The 15,469-nt window shown below is 39.3% G+C and overlaps 1 protein-coding gene across 1 annotated transcript; it reads right to left on the bottom strand.

Annotated features, from left to right (window-relative positions):
- Positions 1 to 417: 417 nt before the first annotated feature.
- Positions 418 to 2,546, bottom strand: LOC9645326 (acetylornithine deacetylase). The gene is made up of 10 exons (XM_002969653.2): positions 2,142 to 2,546; positions 1,823 to 2,073; positions 1,648 to 1,756; positions 1,441 to 1,582; positions 1,320 to 1,377; positions 1,235 to 1,252; positions 1,068 to 1,187; positions 859 to 1,015; positions 769 to 802; positions 418 to 710 (listed from the first exon to the last, which is right to left on the bottom strand). Exons 1-10 carry the CDS (start codon positions 2,463 to 2,465, stop codon positions 601 to 603), a joined length of 1,323 nt encoding a protein of 440 aa, XP_002969699.2. The 5' UTR covers positions 2,466 to 2,546; the 3' UTR covers positions 418 to 600.
- Positions 2,547 to 15,469: the final 12,923 nt, after the last annotated feature.

The raw sequence follows: 15,469 nt of genomic DNA, 5'->3' as shown, positions 1-15,469 counted from the left end.
TATCATCGAGGGAGTTTACGTTGGCTGGAAGAGGTTCTTCAAATGTCTATCCGATTCCGGTACCAATAAGAGACAAAGGTTGGCGTAGTTTCATTTCAAGAGAAATATTTGTGCTTTTATGAATCATGGATGTAAGAATGCAATTTGGATCAGGATTATTGAGCATGGAGCTTTTGAAGACTGTCAGTTTTATTGACTTTCATTACTTGGCTCTTAGAGTCCCATTTCAATCTTTTCCTCACCTAAATCCCTGACAAACAGGGACGCGAGGAGACATTTCTCCCGAATGCTTCAATTTAAATCGCTAGTGCTTGGAACGAGCCAAAGCACCACGGGTGTGAGCTTCACGTGCCGCTAGGCCATCCCATCCAAATACTTCTCCGCTTTAGTGTTTTCATCTAGAAAATTATTTCAAAATTATAATAAAATACTTTTCACATTCAATATATAATATCAAGTACGAACAATATAACAGCAAATACAACTGACTCAAAGGGGCCAATCACTTGGCTTGCAGTCTTTGACCGGCCTCCTGATCACTCAAGCGTCGGTCAAGTTGAAGTGCATTGATTAGAACGTATTTGAACTGCATCATCTTTCTTATAATGAATTATCCAAGTCTGCTATCAATATGGCAAAGATTTTGAAGCCTTGGGACATGTCCGACAGCAGGCAAATCTCGTTGTCTGCATGATATGCTGATGTTAAACCTGCATCATTCACTTAAATAAATATTAGCACTTCAATAAAGAGATAATGTCATTTTACCATAGCCTATGGTTTGCACGTCATATCCTTGGTCCTGGTGATAATTGAACTTGCTCTCAGTAGGATAGAAATAGAACAAATGAAAGGTACCTGCAGATCACCAACGATTGGAAGTGATCCAGTAATTGAGAACGGCTCAACATGTCCCAGAACCTCCTCAGTGGCTTTAGCTAAGGCTTTATATCCCTTTGAGTCCATGTGACAGGCAATGCCTTGCATCTTTTCCGCATCAAATGTTATCTCCAATCTGGAAAATGGAAACTCAAGGGAGGCTTTAGCAACATTTCTATGCTCCTTACTTTCCTCTGGTGCCATCCGGTAACACATATTTAGACGCCGGTCCACGAGTCTCCAGTTTTTCTATGTTTTGGTTTATATAGTCCACGTACTGCACGAGTTTCTTTTCAACTTCGTCCACCCTGCGCACACGTTTCAGCAAAGGGTTCTAGATCTCAAGATAGAGTACTTGTAGAAAGGCGTTATCCTGCAACATAATTCACAATGCGAGGAGCAACATATTTTAATTCGAAATCCAAAATTCAATCAAATACCTGCAATCTCCAGAAATGGTGCAAGTGTCTGGGATTTGATTAATTGCACTCCCGGGGTCTTCTTGCAAAGAAGAATTTAACAAGCTTAAGAGTCCACAATCTGCTTGCTGTCAATGCTTACATGTCCATTGTGTAGGCTTCATTGTTGAGGGGGTGTCGAACTTGTAGTTATCTTCATCTGGAACAACCTTTGGAAAATCGTTATAGAAACGATCCTGAATTTCTTTCAGTCCCTCAGAAGCAAGCTCAATTGCATTGATTCCCTGCAACACATTGCCAAGAGCTTTAGATACGGTGAGGATTACTTTCCTGTACTGTACAAATGTACCTGCTTTGGTAGACCACTGTGGGAAAGTTTTCCATGAGCTGTGAGATGCCAAGCAAGCATTCCACCGGTTCCAATGCAAGGCTGTTTGTCGGAGGAATCCATCCAATATCTGCAGAAACAAAACGAAAATACCATGTATGCAAGCTCAATCAATTGGCTAGAGCCTCGAACTTACAAAGGACCATTTTTGAGGAAATCGAGTTCATGTGCATCCATCAGTGCATCAGCCCCAATGCCCAGGACTGTGGCATTCTCTTCGTTTGCAATGAACACAGCTGCCACAGTTGTTTTGAGCCTCAACTTTGCTTCTGCCATCTGCTTCAACAGCTGCGTCACTAATGCAACATGTCCGAGGCAATCTGTAGTGCCTCGTCCATAGAGCGTATCACCATCTTCAAGCTGGGTTAACTTAAACGGCGAATGTTCCTGAAGAAAACAAAACAGCTATCAGATAGTAATCAGCTCAATTTGCAAGAGGCAAGAGCAGTAGTTACCCATTTGGTCGGATCAGCCACTACCACGTCCATATGACAGCCAACAATGGAGACTATTCTATCTTGCTCTTCACCAGGATATGTGACAATGAGGTTCTTCCTATTTTGAAGGCCTTGAAAATAGATTGGTTTGAGGAGCAAAGGTCCACCATTGTCGATGCTATAAGGTCCCAGCACTTCAAGCACCTTAGTCACAACAAGCGATTCCTGTGGTATCAGATTTGGAGGATTGTTTTGAAGCTTCTCCGTCTTGCCGATGAAGTCTGTCAGCAGCGAAAGGAAGCTAGCTTCGCCCATAGTCATCTGTCGAAGAACAGAAGCCATAGCTACTACAGCAAATACACACTAGATTCTAGACACTTTTGCATGCAATAGCTATAACTACTCGTTACCCTGCATATAAGAGCAAACAAAGGCAACCTTATAAGCATACATGCTGATTATGATCATCGATAATGCTAAAAACATTTTAATATCTGAGCAAAAATATGACAGCTCATCTATAACTCCAATTTCCTGGACATATCATTCAGGTACTTCTGAGCGAATATGATCTTGGGTATGCTCACAAAGCCAGCTGGTTTGAGCACGTACGCATTTTCAGCAAGAGCCTTTCGTACCACTGGTAGTGATTTTCACAGTCTTGTCTTCGAGTTTACGCGGTGGTCCAGAAGGTCTTTTTAAATAAGAGAGTTTACATAGAAATTAATTCGAGTTCACTTGATTAGCCGATTGTACGGACATTCCTTTTACTGTTTATGCACCTTATCGCTAGGAAACAAGCTCACAACAAAACAAAATTTGGAAAACCTGTAACCCTTCCCTTGAGTACTTCTTTGTTTTCTGCAGGCTGAGCTAGGGCGGTGGCAGCTAATGTGTACTTTTTGTCATATTGCCACGAGTCACTTGTGCCACCAAGGTGTTGATGTTGCGTCCTTCAAACTGGCACTCGTGACGCGACAATCAGAACAACGGTGGCTTTTCAAAATATAAAACATAAAAATACTGAGTACGAACGAGCTCGTGTACACAAGAGTGACATGGAAAGGTCGAAAGAAATGGATGTTTAGGTGACTATGCTTTGATGGTGCAATCTCAACGTAGAAATTGACAAAGAAAGTGATCATATGAAAACATGTGAATGCCGCCCTCCTTCGAAGTGGACGCTCCTGATTGCACGGACAGGACACGTTAACAGCCATCTGGCCCAGATGGTGGTTCAGAAATCAACTCTGCTGCACTGCTTGTTTAAAATTGCTGACGCAGATCTGTCTTGAAGCTTGCAGATAGTCTACATCAACACTTTGCGAACTGTTTGTTGCTTGCAGTATTCACTAGTAGCAACACGCATGAATCAAAGATAGCTCTGTTTGTGTAGGCGGTAGACAAACTGAGAAGGTTTTACTAACACATCTGAATTTATACCTCATAATTACATTGTAATTTATTTGCTATTTTGAATCTAAGAACAAGACGGCTAGGAGCATAAAGTTGGACTTATCATGATACAACAATGAACAAGCTTACTTTACATCAATTAAAATTACTGGAGTAAGCCAAGCATGGACAAGCCATGAAACAGAAACTCTAGAGGTCTGCAGTATGCAAATATATATATTTGATACTACAGTGAATTGCTTGTTTAATGTGCATATAGGGGGCTTGGCGCCTCAACTCCCACCTGCAACTTAACAAGCTAACATAAAGGGATAAAAGAGAAGTTGAAAGGGTAAAATGTATTATAAATAATTGGTAATTGCTAATGATATACAGAAATATGCCATTTGAAAAAAAAATTGTAGATATAATTTTGATTTGAATTTGATGCAGTTACATATTTTTCAAAATTCCTTGATAACAAGTTGCTATCAGAGAATCTTTAAAAATTTCAATTTCATTAAGCTTTGATAAAGCATAAATACCAACATTTAATTTTTTTTAGAGATATTTAGCATGCATTAGGCATTTCTTTAGAAATAAATTCATAAAATAAACAGAAAGAAGAAAAGGCATGGATAGTTATTGGTTAAACATGCTATTTAGCAGTTTAGGCTATAAAAATTATAATTATAGCATAGTGTTGAAATTCTAAAATCTAAAACCTAAATACCATTTAAGAGTTAGAGGGCTTTCACACCCACCATTAAATTAGTAAATTTAATGGTAATTTATTCACACCACCACACCATTATATTAGATTTTGTAAAATCTAGACTTAAACACATATTTTGATTGCTTTACCTTTAAACTCACTTCCTGTAGCCGATCCAAAACTTTGTCAATATCATGGACATGCTCTTCCCATGTCCCTTCTAAGTGGGTTAAGACATTATGAACAAAGTTAGAAGTCACTTCCAATATATCATAAAAAGCCTCATCCATCATCTACTGGAGAGTCATTAGAACATTATTTAAACTAAATGACATCACCAAAAACTCCAAATGGTGTATAAAAAACAATCTTGGGAACATCTTATTTAGCCATTAGCACTCGCTTGTACCCAGAAGCAAGATCTAACTTAATAAACCAATGACTTCTTTCTAAACAATCCAAAAGATCAACAATATGACAAAGAGAATACATATCTGGGATAGTTACCTCACTTAATAAATGATAGTCAATATAAAAATAAATACTCTTATCAAATTTTGTCATAAAATGAGGTTTATTCACCTAAGAACTCCACAAGTTTTGGATAACACCCTTCTCAAACATCTCCATAACATTTATAATTGAAATCTTGATATTCTTGGGTGATCGACATTGAACAAAAACATTGATTAGATGACTATCTCCAATTGGAATAGAATGGCACATAGTAAAAAACGATAGGTCAAAGTCAAATAAATCAATATACTCCTTAAGTTGATCAACTATTGCAGTATAAAGGTTGTCAAAGGGATCTGAAGAGGGAATAAAGTAGCAAAACAAAAATATAGTAGGAAGTAATATAAAGACAAAAGTGATGGAAGCACAAGTAAAAGTTGAGAAATGAAATAGAACAAAAATAAAAGGAATGGAAGAAGGATAAAAAAGTATAAAACAAAGGGGAGAAACTTTAAAGTTACATTTGGCATAATTACATTACAATTAATCCATATCAAGGATAAGGTCAAAAGTTTGACTTAGCACCACCCACAATAATTAAAACTCAAGCTCAAGATTGCCTATAGATACAACTATATCCACCTTATCCTATGTATATGAATGTGTACGGCGATTGCCATAACAAATGAAAATTGACTTTGCCATATAATATAATTGTAGATAATAATGTGTGGCATAAGCTGAGAAAAAGTAGATAAACTTGATCTTGTATCAACCAACATAAAAAAAATAACATAAGACCTTTTATTATAAAAATAAACTTAGAAAGTAAACACTATATGAATTAGTGCCCAATGAACCTTTTGATAATACTTCCAAAAAAAATATGAAAGGGTCACTATTTTATTCATGCAACACTACTCATACAACTTCTCATTTCCTAAAACAATCTTTACATCAAATCCTTTCATTGTAGTAGGACTAACATGACGAAGTTGACAACAAGGCTTCTACCTACGAAATGGAGAATGCTAATCTAAAAAATGTTGAGAACGCCAACTTTATCACAAGCTTGGGAATGAATATTACAACCATATCTATATTTTCACCCTTATCCTTAAATATGGGCGATAATGAGTTGAAGTGTGTGCAATGATAAGTGGGAAAAGTGATGTCTTATAGTGATATATTAATAGGTATTAATGTTAGAGTAGTGTATGCTTGAGTCCCATAAGATCTTGATGAAGCACTAGCCATAATATTCCCAACTTGATCTGCTTTAATATATTTGGCTCTGCACAAAATAAAAAGCTTTGAAAACAAATATCAAATTGCATCATTAACTCAAATGATCTTTGCTAGACATAATACAATTGTTAGAAGGCATTGTTGCAATCATTAGTATGTCCAAATAAGTGTTTAAGGACATTTTGGAGAAGGCTTCAATCCACATGAGTGGCTATATTCAAACCATTGTACCATTGCAATATTGTCCTTTGGAGAAATGTTAAAAACTTACACAAACCCTGGGCATCATCCCAAAAATGATAAACTATAAAGTGATGAATAAATAGTACACATCATCCCCAAAATTCTTATAAAAAGAATCTAATTTGATGTGAGGATTGACACAAAGAGCAAAAGGAGTTGCACCACATTTTATGAATGTCGCCATCAACTGAATCTGGTTTTTCAATTGCAATTACATAGCATCAAGTAATTACACCAATTATTATTCCAAAGTCAAAAGAAGAAAATATAAGTAACTAAAGGGAATAACTCATGAAACAATCTATAAGGGTTCAAATATAGAAGGAAAGGGCCTATGAACAAAAGTATATTCCCTTATCCAATCATTAAAGGGGTTAAACATCCTTAGGTTAGAATAGTACTAGGTTGAGTATCTTTTGGGAAGTCTAAATTCATGAGCTTACATTTGTATTAAAAAGGTCTTAGGTTTGACTTTATTGATTAGCTTAGAGGAATCACACCACATGTTGATTGATATTTTGCAAGTTTAGTATGCTCCACTGAGATCAACCGAAGGGGTAGGGTGTCAAAAGAGTGAGGTTTTTAGCAGGGTTGCAACTCTTAATTTCCATTCACAAGGGTGTGAACTTGCAAAAAAGCATAATAAATTATAATCAAACAAAGGGAATAATAAGAGAGATGATTTATAAAGAAAAGGTTTATGAACAAGAGTGCACCCTCTTTTCTAATTGGTTAAGGGTCTTGGGATAGTTGAAGTTAAGTGTTCTTAGTTTTGAATAATACTAAATTAGGTGACTTCCCAGAAAATTCAAATTTAAAAGCTTATAAAGGAGGCTATTACTTTGCCATTAAGATAAATAAACAAAATCAAAGGAAAAGAGAAGAAATTAATAAACCTCATGAATGAGAGAGATCTAGATAATGTAAAAGCTAAATTTAAACAAAAAAAAAATCTAAATACTCCTTAAAATAAATCAAAATTGCCCCTCAACTCCACCAATATGAATGCATAGAATATGAAAATGCAATATAAAAATATACATATTTGATTAGCCTAAAAACCTTAACTCCTATATAAGAGTGATTGAAACCAATCTGATGGCTACCAAAATCCCACTACATTAATAATTGTATACAACATCACAACATCACCTAGATCTCACAATATTATTTTTTATGTTTGAAAAATATTTTAGTACAATCATTAATGCATTTTAATTATAAAAATATTTAAAAGCCTTGGTAAGATTAATATCATACTCTACATATGAAAAATTTAATATACAATAACTATTTATAAAAAATAACCTGATTTTTATGAACTATATACATATAAATAAAAAGAATAATTCTAAAGCATTTACTAAGCTGGATTGTTATATCACTCTAAAATTAATTGAAGAAACTTTTACCTTATATATGTTATTATTTGAAGTTTTGTAGACACTTTAGCTAAAACTTTGACTTCTATTTCATTTAGTAAATTTTAAGTTTTATGAAAATAAAAAGGAAATATAATAAAAAATAATATAGAGACAAAGAAGAAACAGTAAAAATAAAGGGATGAATTAAAATAGAAGTGAGAGAAATGGAAGAGATATGAAGAAGTATGAGACAAAGCGAAGAAATCAGACTTAACATAATTGCGTTGCAATCAATCCATACCAAAGATGAAACTTATAATGATTAGAGCTCAAACTCAAGAACACCCATACACATGACTAGGTTTACCTCATCCCACGCACATGGATATATATTTTGCAACATGACACAAATGTACACAACATGTTATAATAAGTCATCAACATCATCTTTCATCTTGTTTGAGAACTGTAAGTGTGTATTTGCGGATCTTAAAGCATTGTTGACAATTGACATATCCTAATTATACTTGACCTTTCAACTTGTTTATAGATGCTTATAATATTGGGTATGTTGATGCAAGAGACCATGAGTATGCTTAATAAATATCATCCCTTTGGAATTATCAATTGTACATTGTAACTAGCAAAGGTGAATTACTCCACGATAAAAAAAGTGTCTAATATTAGTTTAGGGTTTTAAGAAGCTTTATATATACTTGCATGATTCTTGAACATACTAGAAGGTGATCATGCTACAATAATTTTATTATTGAAAAATATGTTTGATAATACTACTTAATGGGCTTTAAATCTTTATATATATAACTTCAAGATTGTTCATTACTAAGGATATTCTATGGTTGATATTAACATCTTTTTTCAAGTTCCTCTCCTTTTTTTACTCTCTTTTTGTATTTTTGATAAGTATGTTATTCCAACATTAGTGGAGTTTTCAAATAAGAATTCTATGTTATTGGTGGTTGCTCTATTTGATGTTCAATGTTCATAATGTGTAAAACTAAATTTACATTTACTTAATAAATGTTGTGAGGCTAAAAAGATTGAGTAAAGGATTTAAATGTTTCATGATGGGTTGAAAATTTTGTTGATGATTTGCCATTTTAGCATTTACAATTGCTTTAAGGACAACCTTCTTTACTTTATAGGGATTAATTATTTGTGGCTAGTTGTGATTTATTCCATGCTTTCTGTAGTGCATGTGATCATGGGTATTATTGTGGATCCTTGGAATCTTAAGGAATAAATAGAAATAAAATAACCACTAAGGGCTCTCTCATCAAGCAATTGCCCCTTTTTTAGTTGGCTTAAGAAAAAAGAAATAAGGTGTGCTACACTTTCTCTATATATACTATGACTAAGCAAGCATATAGGACACCATTGTGTGATTAAGAAGTTATGCAAATCTTTTTATTGGCCAAAGATATAATATAATATTATTCAGTATGTGTATACTTGTGTTTAGTGCTAAATTAGTAATATTGCCTCTTATACTACAAAAAGATCATTGATGTGTTTGATTTGATAGGACCATTTCCAAAATTAATTTTTGGTAATGAATGCTTTTGACTACTGAATTTGTTGAGTGGAAGTTGGTGCTCTTGCTAATGTGTTTATGACTACCATTAGATACTTCCTTTTCAATCAAATGGTGTTCTAGCAATTTTGTCCAAAGTGAATTCTCTCAGATAATATCTTGTGTTTATGGTTAAGACATTTTAGATATTAACATCTCAGCTAAAAATATGCTATACTTTTACAAATGTTTATTATCCATAGATAGATGGTTTAATAGAATACTCATTTGAATCTTCAAAGGGATCATGATAAAGTATGTAAACTTTTAATATTTAGATTGGGATAGTTATTTGCCATATTTTTAGTATATACATATCATAGGGGTTTAAAACTTCATTAGTGATTCAACCATCTAAGGGGGGTTTTGCACCTACCATTAACATAGAATTTTTACATTAAAATATTTTAACTTAATTTAATATTTTAATGTTATTCTAAAGATACAATTTATCTTGGGTATTATATTTCTTGTGAAAGTTTGTAAGTTGATTATGACAAACTTATGGCTATTCTAAAGTTTTTTACTCTAGAGTGTATGAATGATATATAACACTTCCTATGCAAAGTGTAATATCTCAATTGTTTTGTTGATAATATTTTTAATATTATTACACCATTGTGAGCATTGTGTAAGCAACTAAATTTTCTATTCTACTTTAGTCATATAACTGTCAGGAATCCCCCAATTCTTGCTACATTCCTGACTTTCACCGGATTTCTGACCTGTAGACCACATTCCTGACTCTCGAGACACTTCCCTATTCCTGACTCTCTAATTTCCTGTACGATTCTTGAGTCTCGAGCCAGATTCCTGATGATGATGTGGCGACTCCTTGACCTCAGCTATATTTAGGCCGTCCTCGATCTAAGAGTGGTGGAGCTTCATCAACCTATAGTATATATAGGTTAGCCTTGTTCCATTTCTCCACAATCTGAATCAACACCAGTCTAAGGCCTTTTCTTTGTTTCCACTAGCTTTTCTCTTTGTCTTTTGCATTTTCCAATCTTGATCTTGTTGAGGGTCTTGACAGTTTGATTCAGATTGTGTTTTTTCTTTTTTTGCTTTAGCTCGTTTTGATTGTTTGACTACCTTTGCCTTTTTTCCCCTTTTTCTTTCTTCTTGTCGATGGAGTCTCCAAGCCATCCTGATTTCTTTGCCGAAGTTCTTGCAAAAATCCAGTCTGAGAATACCAAGCTGAAGGCGACCCTTCTTCGCATGCAGCAGGAGCTTGCTTCACTTTCGGCTCAAGGATCCAGCAAAGTTCCTGAACCGAAGGTGAGTTTCCCGGTGAAATTTTCAGGCAAGCGTTCGGAGCTTCGCGGATTTCTGAACCAAATGGAGCTGATTTTCGCACTTCAGCATCGGCGGTACCCCACTCCCGAGTCTCAAATCGGTGCGATTGGGACGTTGCTGGAAGGTGTAGCTTTGTCATGGTTTTCTCCTCTTCTGGAGAAGAGCATGAAAGGGGTTGTGGTTCCGGAGCTGATGGATCTTCAATTGTTCAAAGAGAAGCTCGAAGCATGTTTTGGCGAGACGGATCGGGTTCGGGCTGCTACCACAAAGATGAGACGTCTCTCTCAGGGGTCTCGTCCCGCCTCGATCTATGCTGTAGAGTTCCAACTCCTTGCCTTGGACACTCAGTGGGATGAGCGGGCCCTGATTGACCAATTTCGTTTCGGCCTCAACAACGGTGTCAAGGATTTGTTGCTCACCATGGAGGATCCCAAGGACCTGTCGGACGCCATCAACAAAGCTGTTCAATGTGACAACCGTCTCTTTGAACATCGTCAGGAAAGTCGCCGCGCCGCTGTTTTTCCGTCCCAGACTCAGGAATCCTAGCTTGAGTCTTCGGGGCATACTCCTGAACCTACTGCTCCAGTTCCGATGGATATTTCTGGTACTCCCTGACTCATTAGAGGGAAGTTGAGTCCTGCTGAGAAGCAACGTCGAATATCTCATAATCTTTGCCTCTACTGTGCTGATCCTAATCACAAAGCAGCTGTATGTCCTAAGAAGCCTCCCCGACTGCTCGAGTTCACTCTGCCTCAAAGTCCACCTCTGTTGCAGTCGGGAAACGACCCTGTCCAAACAGAGTAGGAGCTGTCTATTTGGACTTCCCGAATAAAAATCACTTTTTTTGTTTATCAAGCTCCTCACCACCTTTCATCAAAGCCACCACCAATTCCCGCAACTTCCACGTCCCATGTCTCCTTTCTTTCACCGGACAATCAGGACTCAAGGCTCTGGCGCTACTGGACTCGGGTGCAACTTCCTGCTTCATGGACACGGACTTTGCTACCCGACATCACGTTCCTCTTTCTCCTACTATACGGGATATGAGGGTTGAAGGCATCGGCGGGCATTTTGTGTCTCCATCTTCTGGACTTAGGGAAACGTTGCCCGTTCGAGTACACATCGGGTCCACCGTCACCGATATCGCCTTCAACATCATCAATAGCAAGTCCTCCTCTGTGGTGCTCGTTCCAACTACATCAGCCTTAGATCTGTTGGAAGGAATTACAGCTCCTCTCTCCCACATCACCATCTCCCATGGCTTCCCCTACTGTTCATCGAGTCCGAATCAGGAAAAGTTCCCTAAACTCAAATCGGGGTTTTGTTCTTGACTCTATGAAGTTTTCACCCTCTTTTTTTTCCTCTCTCCATCTTACACTGGACAATATCCTCGTCTCATCATTCCATTTAGTCGTACGCCTTCTCCTATCTCCACAATCTCTATAAAAGAACTCCTTCATGAAGAACCTCTTTTCCTTTTTGCTTTGCATGTTTCTCCTGTCAGTCTTCCTGAGAAGTATCATGATTTTGGGGATGTGTTTGACAAGAAAAAGATAGTGTCTTGCCTGTTCATCAGCCTTATGACTGTCCCATTGATTTACAGGAAGGAGCGTCACCTCCGTGGGGGCCTATCTACGGGTTATCCCCATCCGAGCTTCAGGCCCTCAAAGAGTACGTGGATCAGAACCTTGCCTTGGGGTACATTCAGCATTCACAGTCTCCAGCTGGAGCACCTGTCTTCTTTGTCAAGAAGAAGGACGGGAGTTTGCGGCTAGTCATCGACTACCGAGGTTGGAACAAGGTGACTGTTTGGAACCGTTATCCATTGCCCCTGATTTCGGACCTGTTGGAATGCCTCAGCAGTGCCTGCTTCTTCACCAAGATCGACCTCCGTGGAGCATACAATCTGATCTAGATCCGGCCTGGTGATGAATGGAAGACTGCGTTCCGAACCCGCTATGGCCACTTCGAGTACACTGTCATGCCATTTGGCTTGACAAATGCTCCAGCAGTTTTTCAACACATGGCAAACGACATCTTTCGGGAGTTTCTTGATCAGATGGTGATCGTCTACCTCGATGACATCCTCATCTACTCAAAAACTCAGGAGGAGCACGACGAATATGTACGTAAGGTGTTGGCGAAGTTGCGAGAACATGGCCTATACGCAAAGCTTGAGAAATGTTCCTTCGATCAGCAGTCTGTGGAGTTCCTTGGGTACATTGTCACTCCTGAGGGCATCACGATGGATCCTGCCAAAGTCAAGACTATTCTCGAATGGGAGCTTCCCCAATCAATGTCGGACGTTTAGGTTCTCCTTGGCTTTGCCAACTTCTATCGCAAATTCATTGATCACTACTCTGACATTGTCCTTCCTCTCACGCATCTCACTCGCAAGGATGTTCCCTTCTCTTGGTCTGCTACTGCCCAGCAGGCCTTCGACACACTCAAGGCGGCCTTCAGTTCTGCTCCCGTCTTGATCCACGCTGATCCCTCACAACCTTTCTTCATCAAGGCTGACGCCTCCGACTTTGCCATTGGTGCTGTGCTGTCTCAACTCGGAGTGGATCAAGAACTTCATCCAGTGGCTTTCCATTCTCGGAAATTCTAGCCGGCGGAGATCAATTACGAAATCCACGACAAGGACCTCCTTGCTATTGTGGATTCTTTTGGAGAGTGGCGTCGTTTCTTGGAGGGGGCAGGCCATCAAACAACGGTCTGGAGGGATCACAAAAATCTCGAGTACTTTGCCACTTCCCGAGTTTTGAGCCGTTGTCAAGCAAGGTGGGCACAATTCTTGAGTCGGTTTGACTTTGTTATCAAGTATAGACCTGGAAAGCTTCAAGGCCTTCCTAATGCTCTTTCAAGGCGCTCCTATCTCAGTCTCAGGCCTGGTAATCCTGCCTTCGATCAACAAGATCAAGTTATCCTCGGTCCTGATCGGCTTCAAGTTATGGCAATTTCCTTGGCCCCTCAGGACTCCTCCTTGATGGATGCGATCAGAAACGATCTTCAATCCGATGATCTCACCAATGACATTTTCCCCCATCTTCAGGCTGGACACCCAGTGACTCCCGACTGCCGGCGATTTGACGAGTTCGAGTTCTTAGATGGCTTATTGTACCGTGGGGAGCAGTTTTACGTTCCTGAAGGTGATGCTCGAAGGTTGGTTCTGATGGTGTGCCACGATAGCCCGACTGCTGGTCACTTCGGCATTGCGAAAACCTATGAGCTGGTTGCACGGGATTTTTGGTGGCCTCACATGGACGACTACATCAAAGCCTTTGTTACCTCCTGTGACACTTGCGCTCAAAATAAGGTACCTCACCACCTTCCTTCAGGTTTTCTTCGATCCCTCCCGGTCCCTTCAGGTCCTTGGGAATCCATCTCCATGGATTTCTTGAGTGATCTTCCCAATTCTGGAGGCTTCAACAGCATTTTAGTTGTGGTGGATCGCTTCACAAAGATGGCGCACTTCTTGCCATGTACCAAGGAGTTTTCGGGCGAGGACATGGCAAAACTGGTATTCAGGGAAATTTTCCGACTTCATGGGATTCCTGCAGATGTGGTTTTGGATCGGGGACCTCAGTTCATCTCTCATTTCTGGCAACAGTTTTTGCAACTGCTAGGAGTGAAGGCCAACCTCTCCTCAGCGTATCATCCTCAAACTGATGGACAGTCCGAGCGAATGATTCAGACGTTGGAACAATTCTTGAGGTGCTTCATCAACTATCATCAGGATAACTGGTTCGATATCCTTCCCCTTGCCGAGTTCTCTTATAACAACTCTATTCACTCCTCTCTTCGAGTTTCCCCCTTCTTTGCGAACTCTGGTCGAAATCCTCGATTTAATCTCTCGCTTCCTTCTCCATTTGACTCCTCTTGTTCAAATCCCCGCTCTAAGGCATTTGTCTCCAACCTCCAGGAAATCCACAACTCCATCTCCTTCCATCTCCATCGTGCTCAGGAATCTCACAAAACATTTGGCAATATCCATCGTCAGGATTGTCCCCCTTACAATATCGAGGATAAAGTCTGGCTCCTCAGGAGAAATATCTCCACCACCAAGCTTTGTCCAAAACTCGATTTCAAACGCCTTGGTCCATTCCCTATCACTGCCATCATTAATCCTGTCACTTATCGCTTTGCACTTCCTTCCTCATATCAAATTCACCCCGTTTTTCACTCCTCTCTCCTTGAGCCTTATATTCCCAGTCCTATTCCAAATTGGGTCATTCCTCCGCCTCCACCAGTGCAGCTCGAGGATGGGTCTGAGCTCTGATACCAAATGTAGCGCACCTGAATTTGGAGCCGAACTCCAAGCCCGTTGCGCTACGAACGAGGGTCCGGTACGATCCCATGAGCACCAGCTCCTCATATCCAGCACCTACATGCAAAATGGTGTCAGACGGAGTCTGGCACAATTTTGGCATACCGGTGGCCTAACGCGAGAAGGAGGGTACTCCACCGACTAGAGCAGCGTGGAGCTTGGGCTTAGACCCAAGCCGGACGCAGAACAAGGAGCGACACAGCCCAACGGGAGCCAAACTAATGTCTCAGGTGGTCGGACATGCATTCCAACCACTATCCCTACTATATATTTGGAACCCCCCATAGCCCCCCCCCCTTGAGGGACACACGCTTTGGGCTTTCACCCCAAGCCTCCCTTAGTACCAGGAGTTGGTCTCTGGGACAAGTCCGAAACTTACTAAATATGGAATGGCCTTAGATTTGCGAATTTGGACACGGGATGAACACCATTGTGTTCAGGCCGATCTCTACATTTTGTAGATATGCCAAATGAGTGAATCTAGACACTTTCCATATATAGCATATGGGACCGAAATGAGACCAACACTAAGGGCATGATAGCGAGGGTGTTTGGCAGACACGGTAAGCTATCATCAATCGAATATTGAGGGACTAGTCTCAATATCATGAGGGTTCCCAACACTAGCAAGTGCAAGTCAGCGAATGAGTTTCTCTAACCAGGTCAAGTATGCTTGACAAATAGCATGTAGGAATTCCGTCCTTA

The sequence above is a fragment of the Selaginella moellendorffii genome, unplaced genomic scaffold (assembly GCF_000143415.4).
Source record: "Selaginella moellendorffii unplaced genomic scaffold, v1.0 SELMOscaffold_13, whole genome shotgun sequence".
Classification (NCBI taxonomy): Eukaryota; Viridiplantae; Streptophyta; class Lycopodiopsida; order Selaginellales; family Selaginellaceae; genus Selaginella; species Selaginella moellendorffii.
This window is presented reverse-complemented; position numbering and strand designations above follow the sequence as displayed.

Bases quoted from the DNA above. Each gene is read 5' to 3' on its own strand.
- LOC9645326 (XM_002969653.2), bottom strand. From the start codon at position 2,465: ATGGCTTCTGTTCTTCGACAGATGACTATGGGCGAAGCTAGCTTCCTT. The intron at 2,074-2,141 runs GTAACTACTGCT...TGTTTTCTTCAG, and splicing joins TGGCTGATCCGACCAAATGG to GAACATTCGCCGTTTAAGTT. The intron at 711-768 runs GTAAAATGACAT...TGAATGATGCAG, and splicing joins CGTGCAAACCATAGGCTATG to GTTTAACATCAGCATATCAT.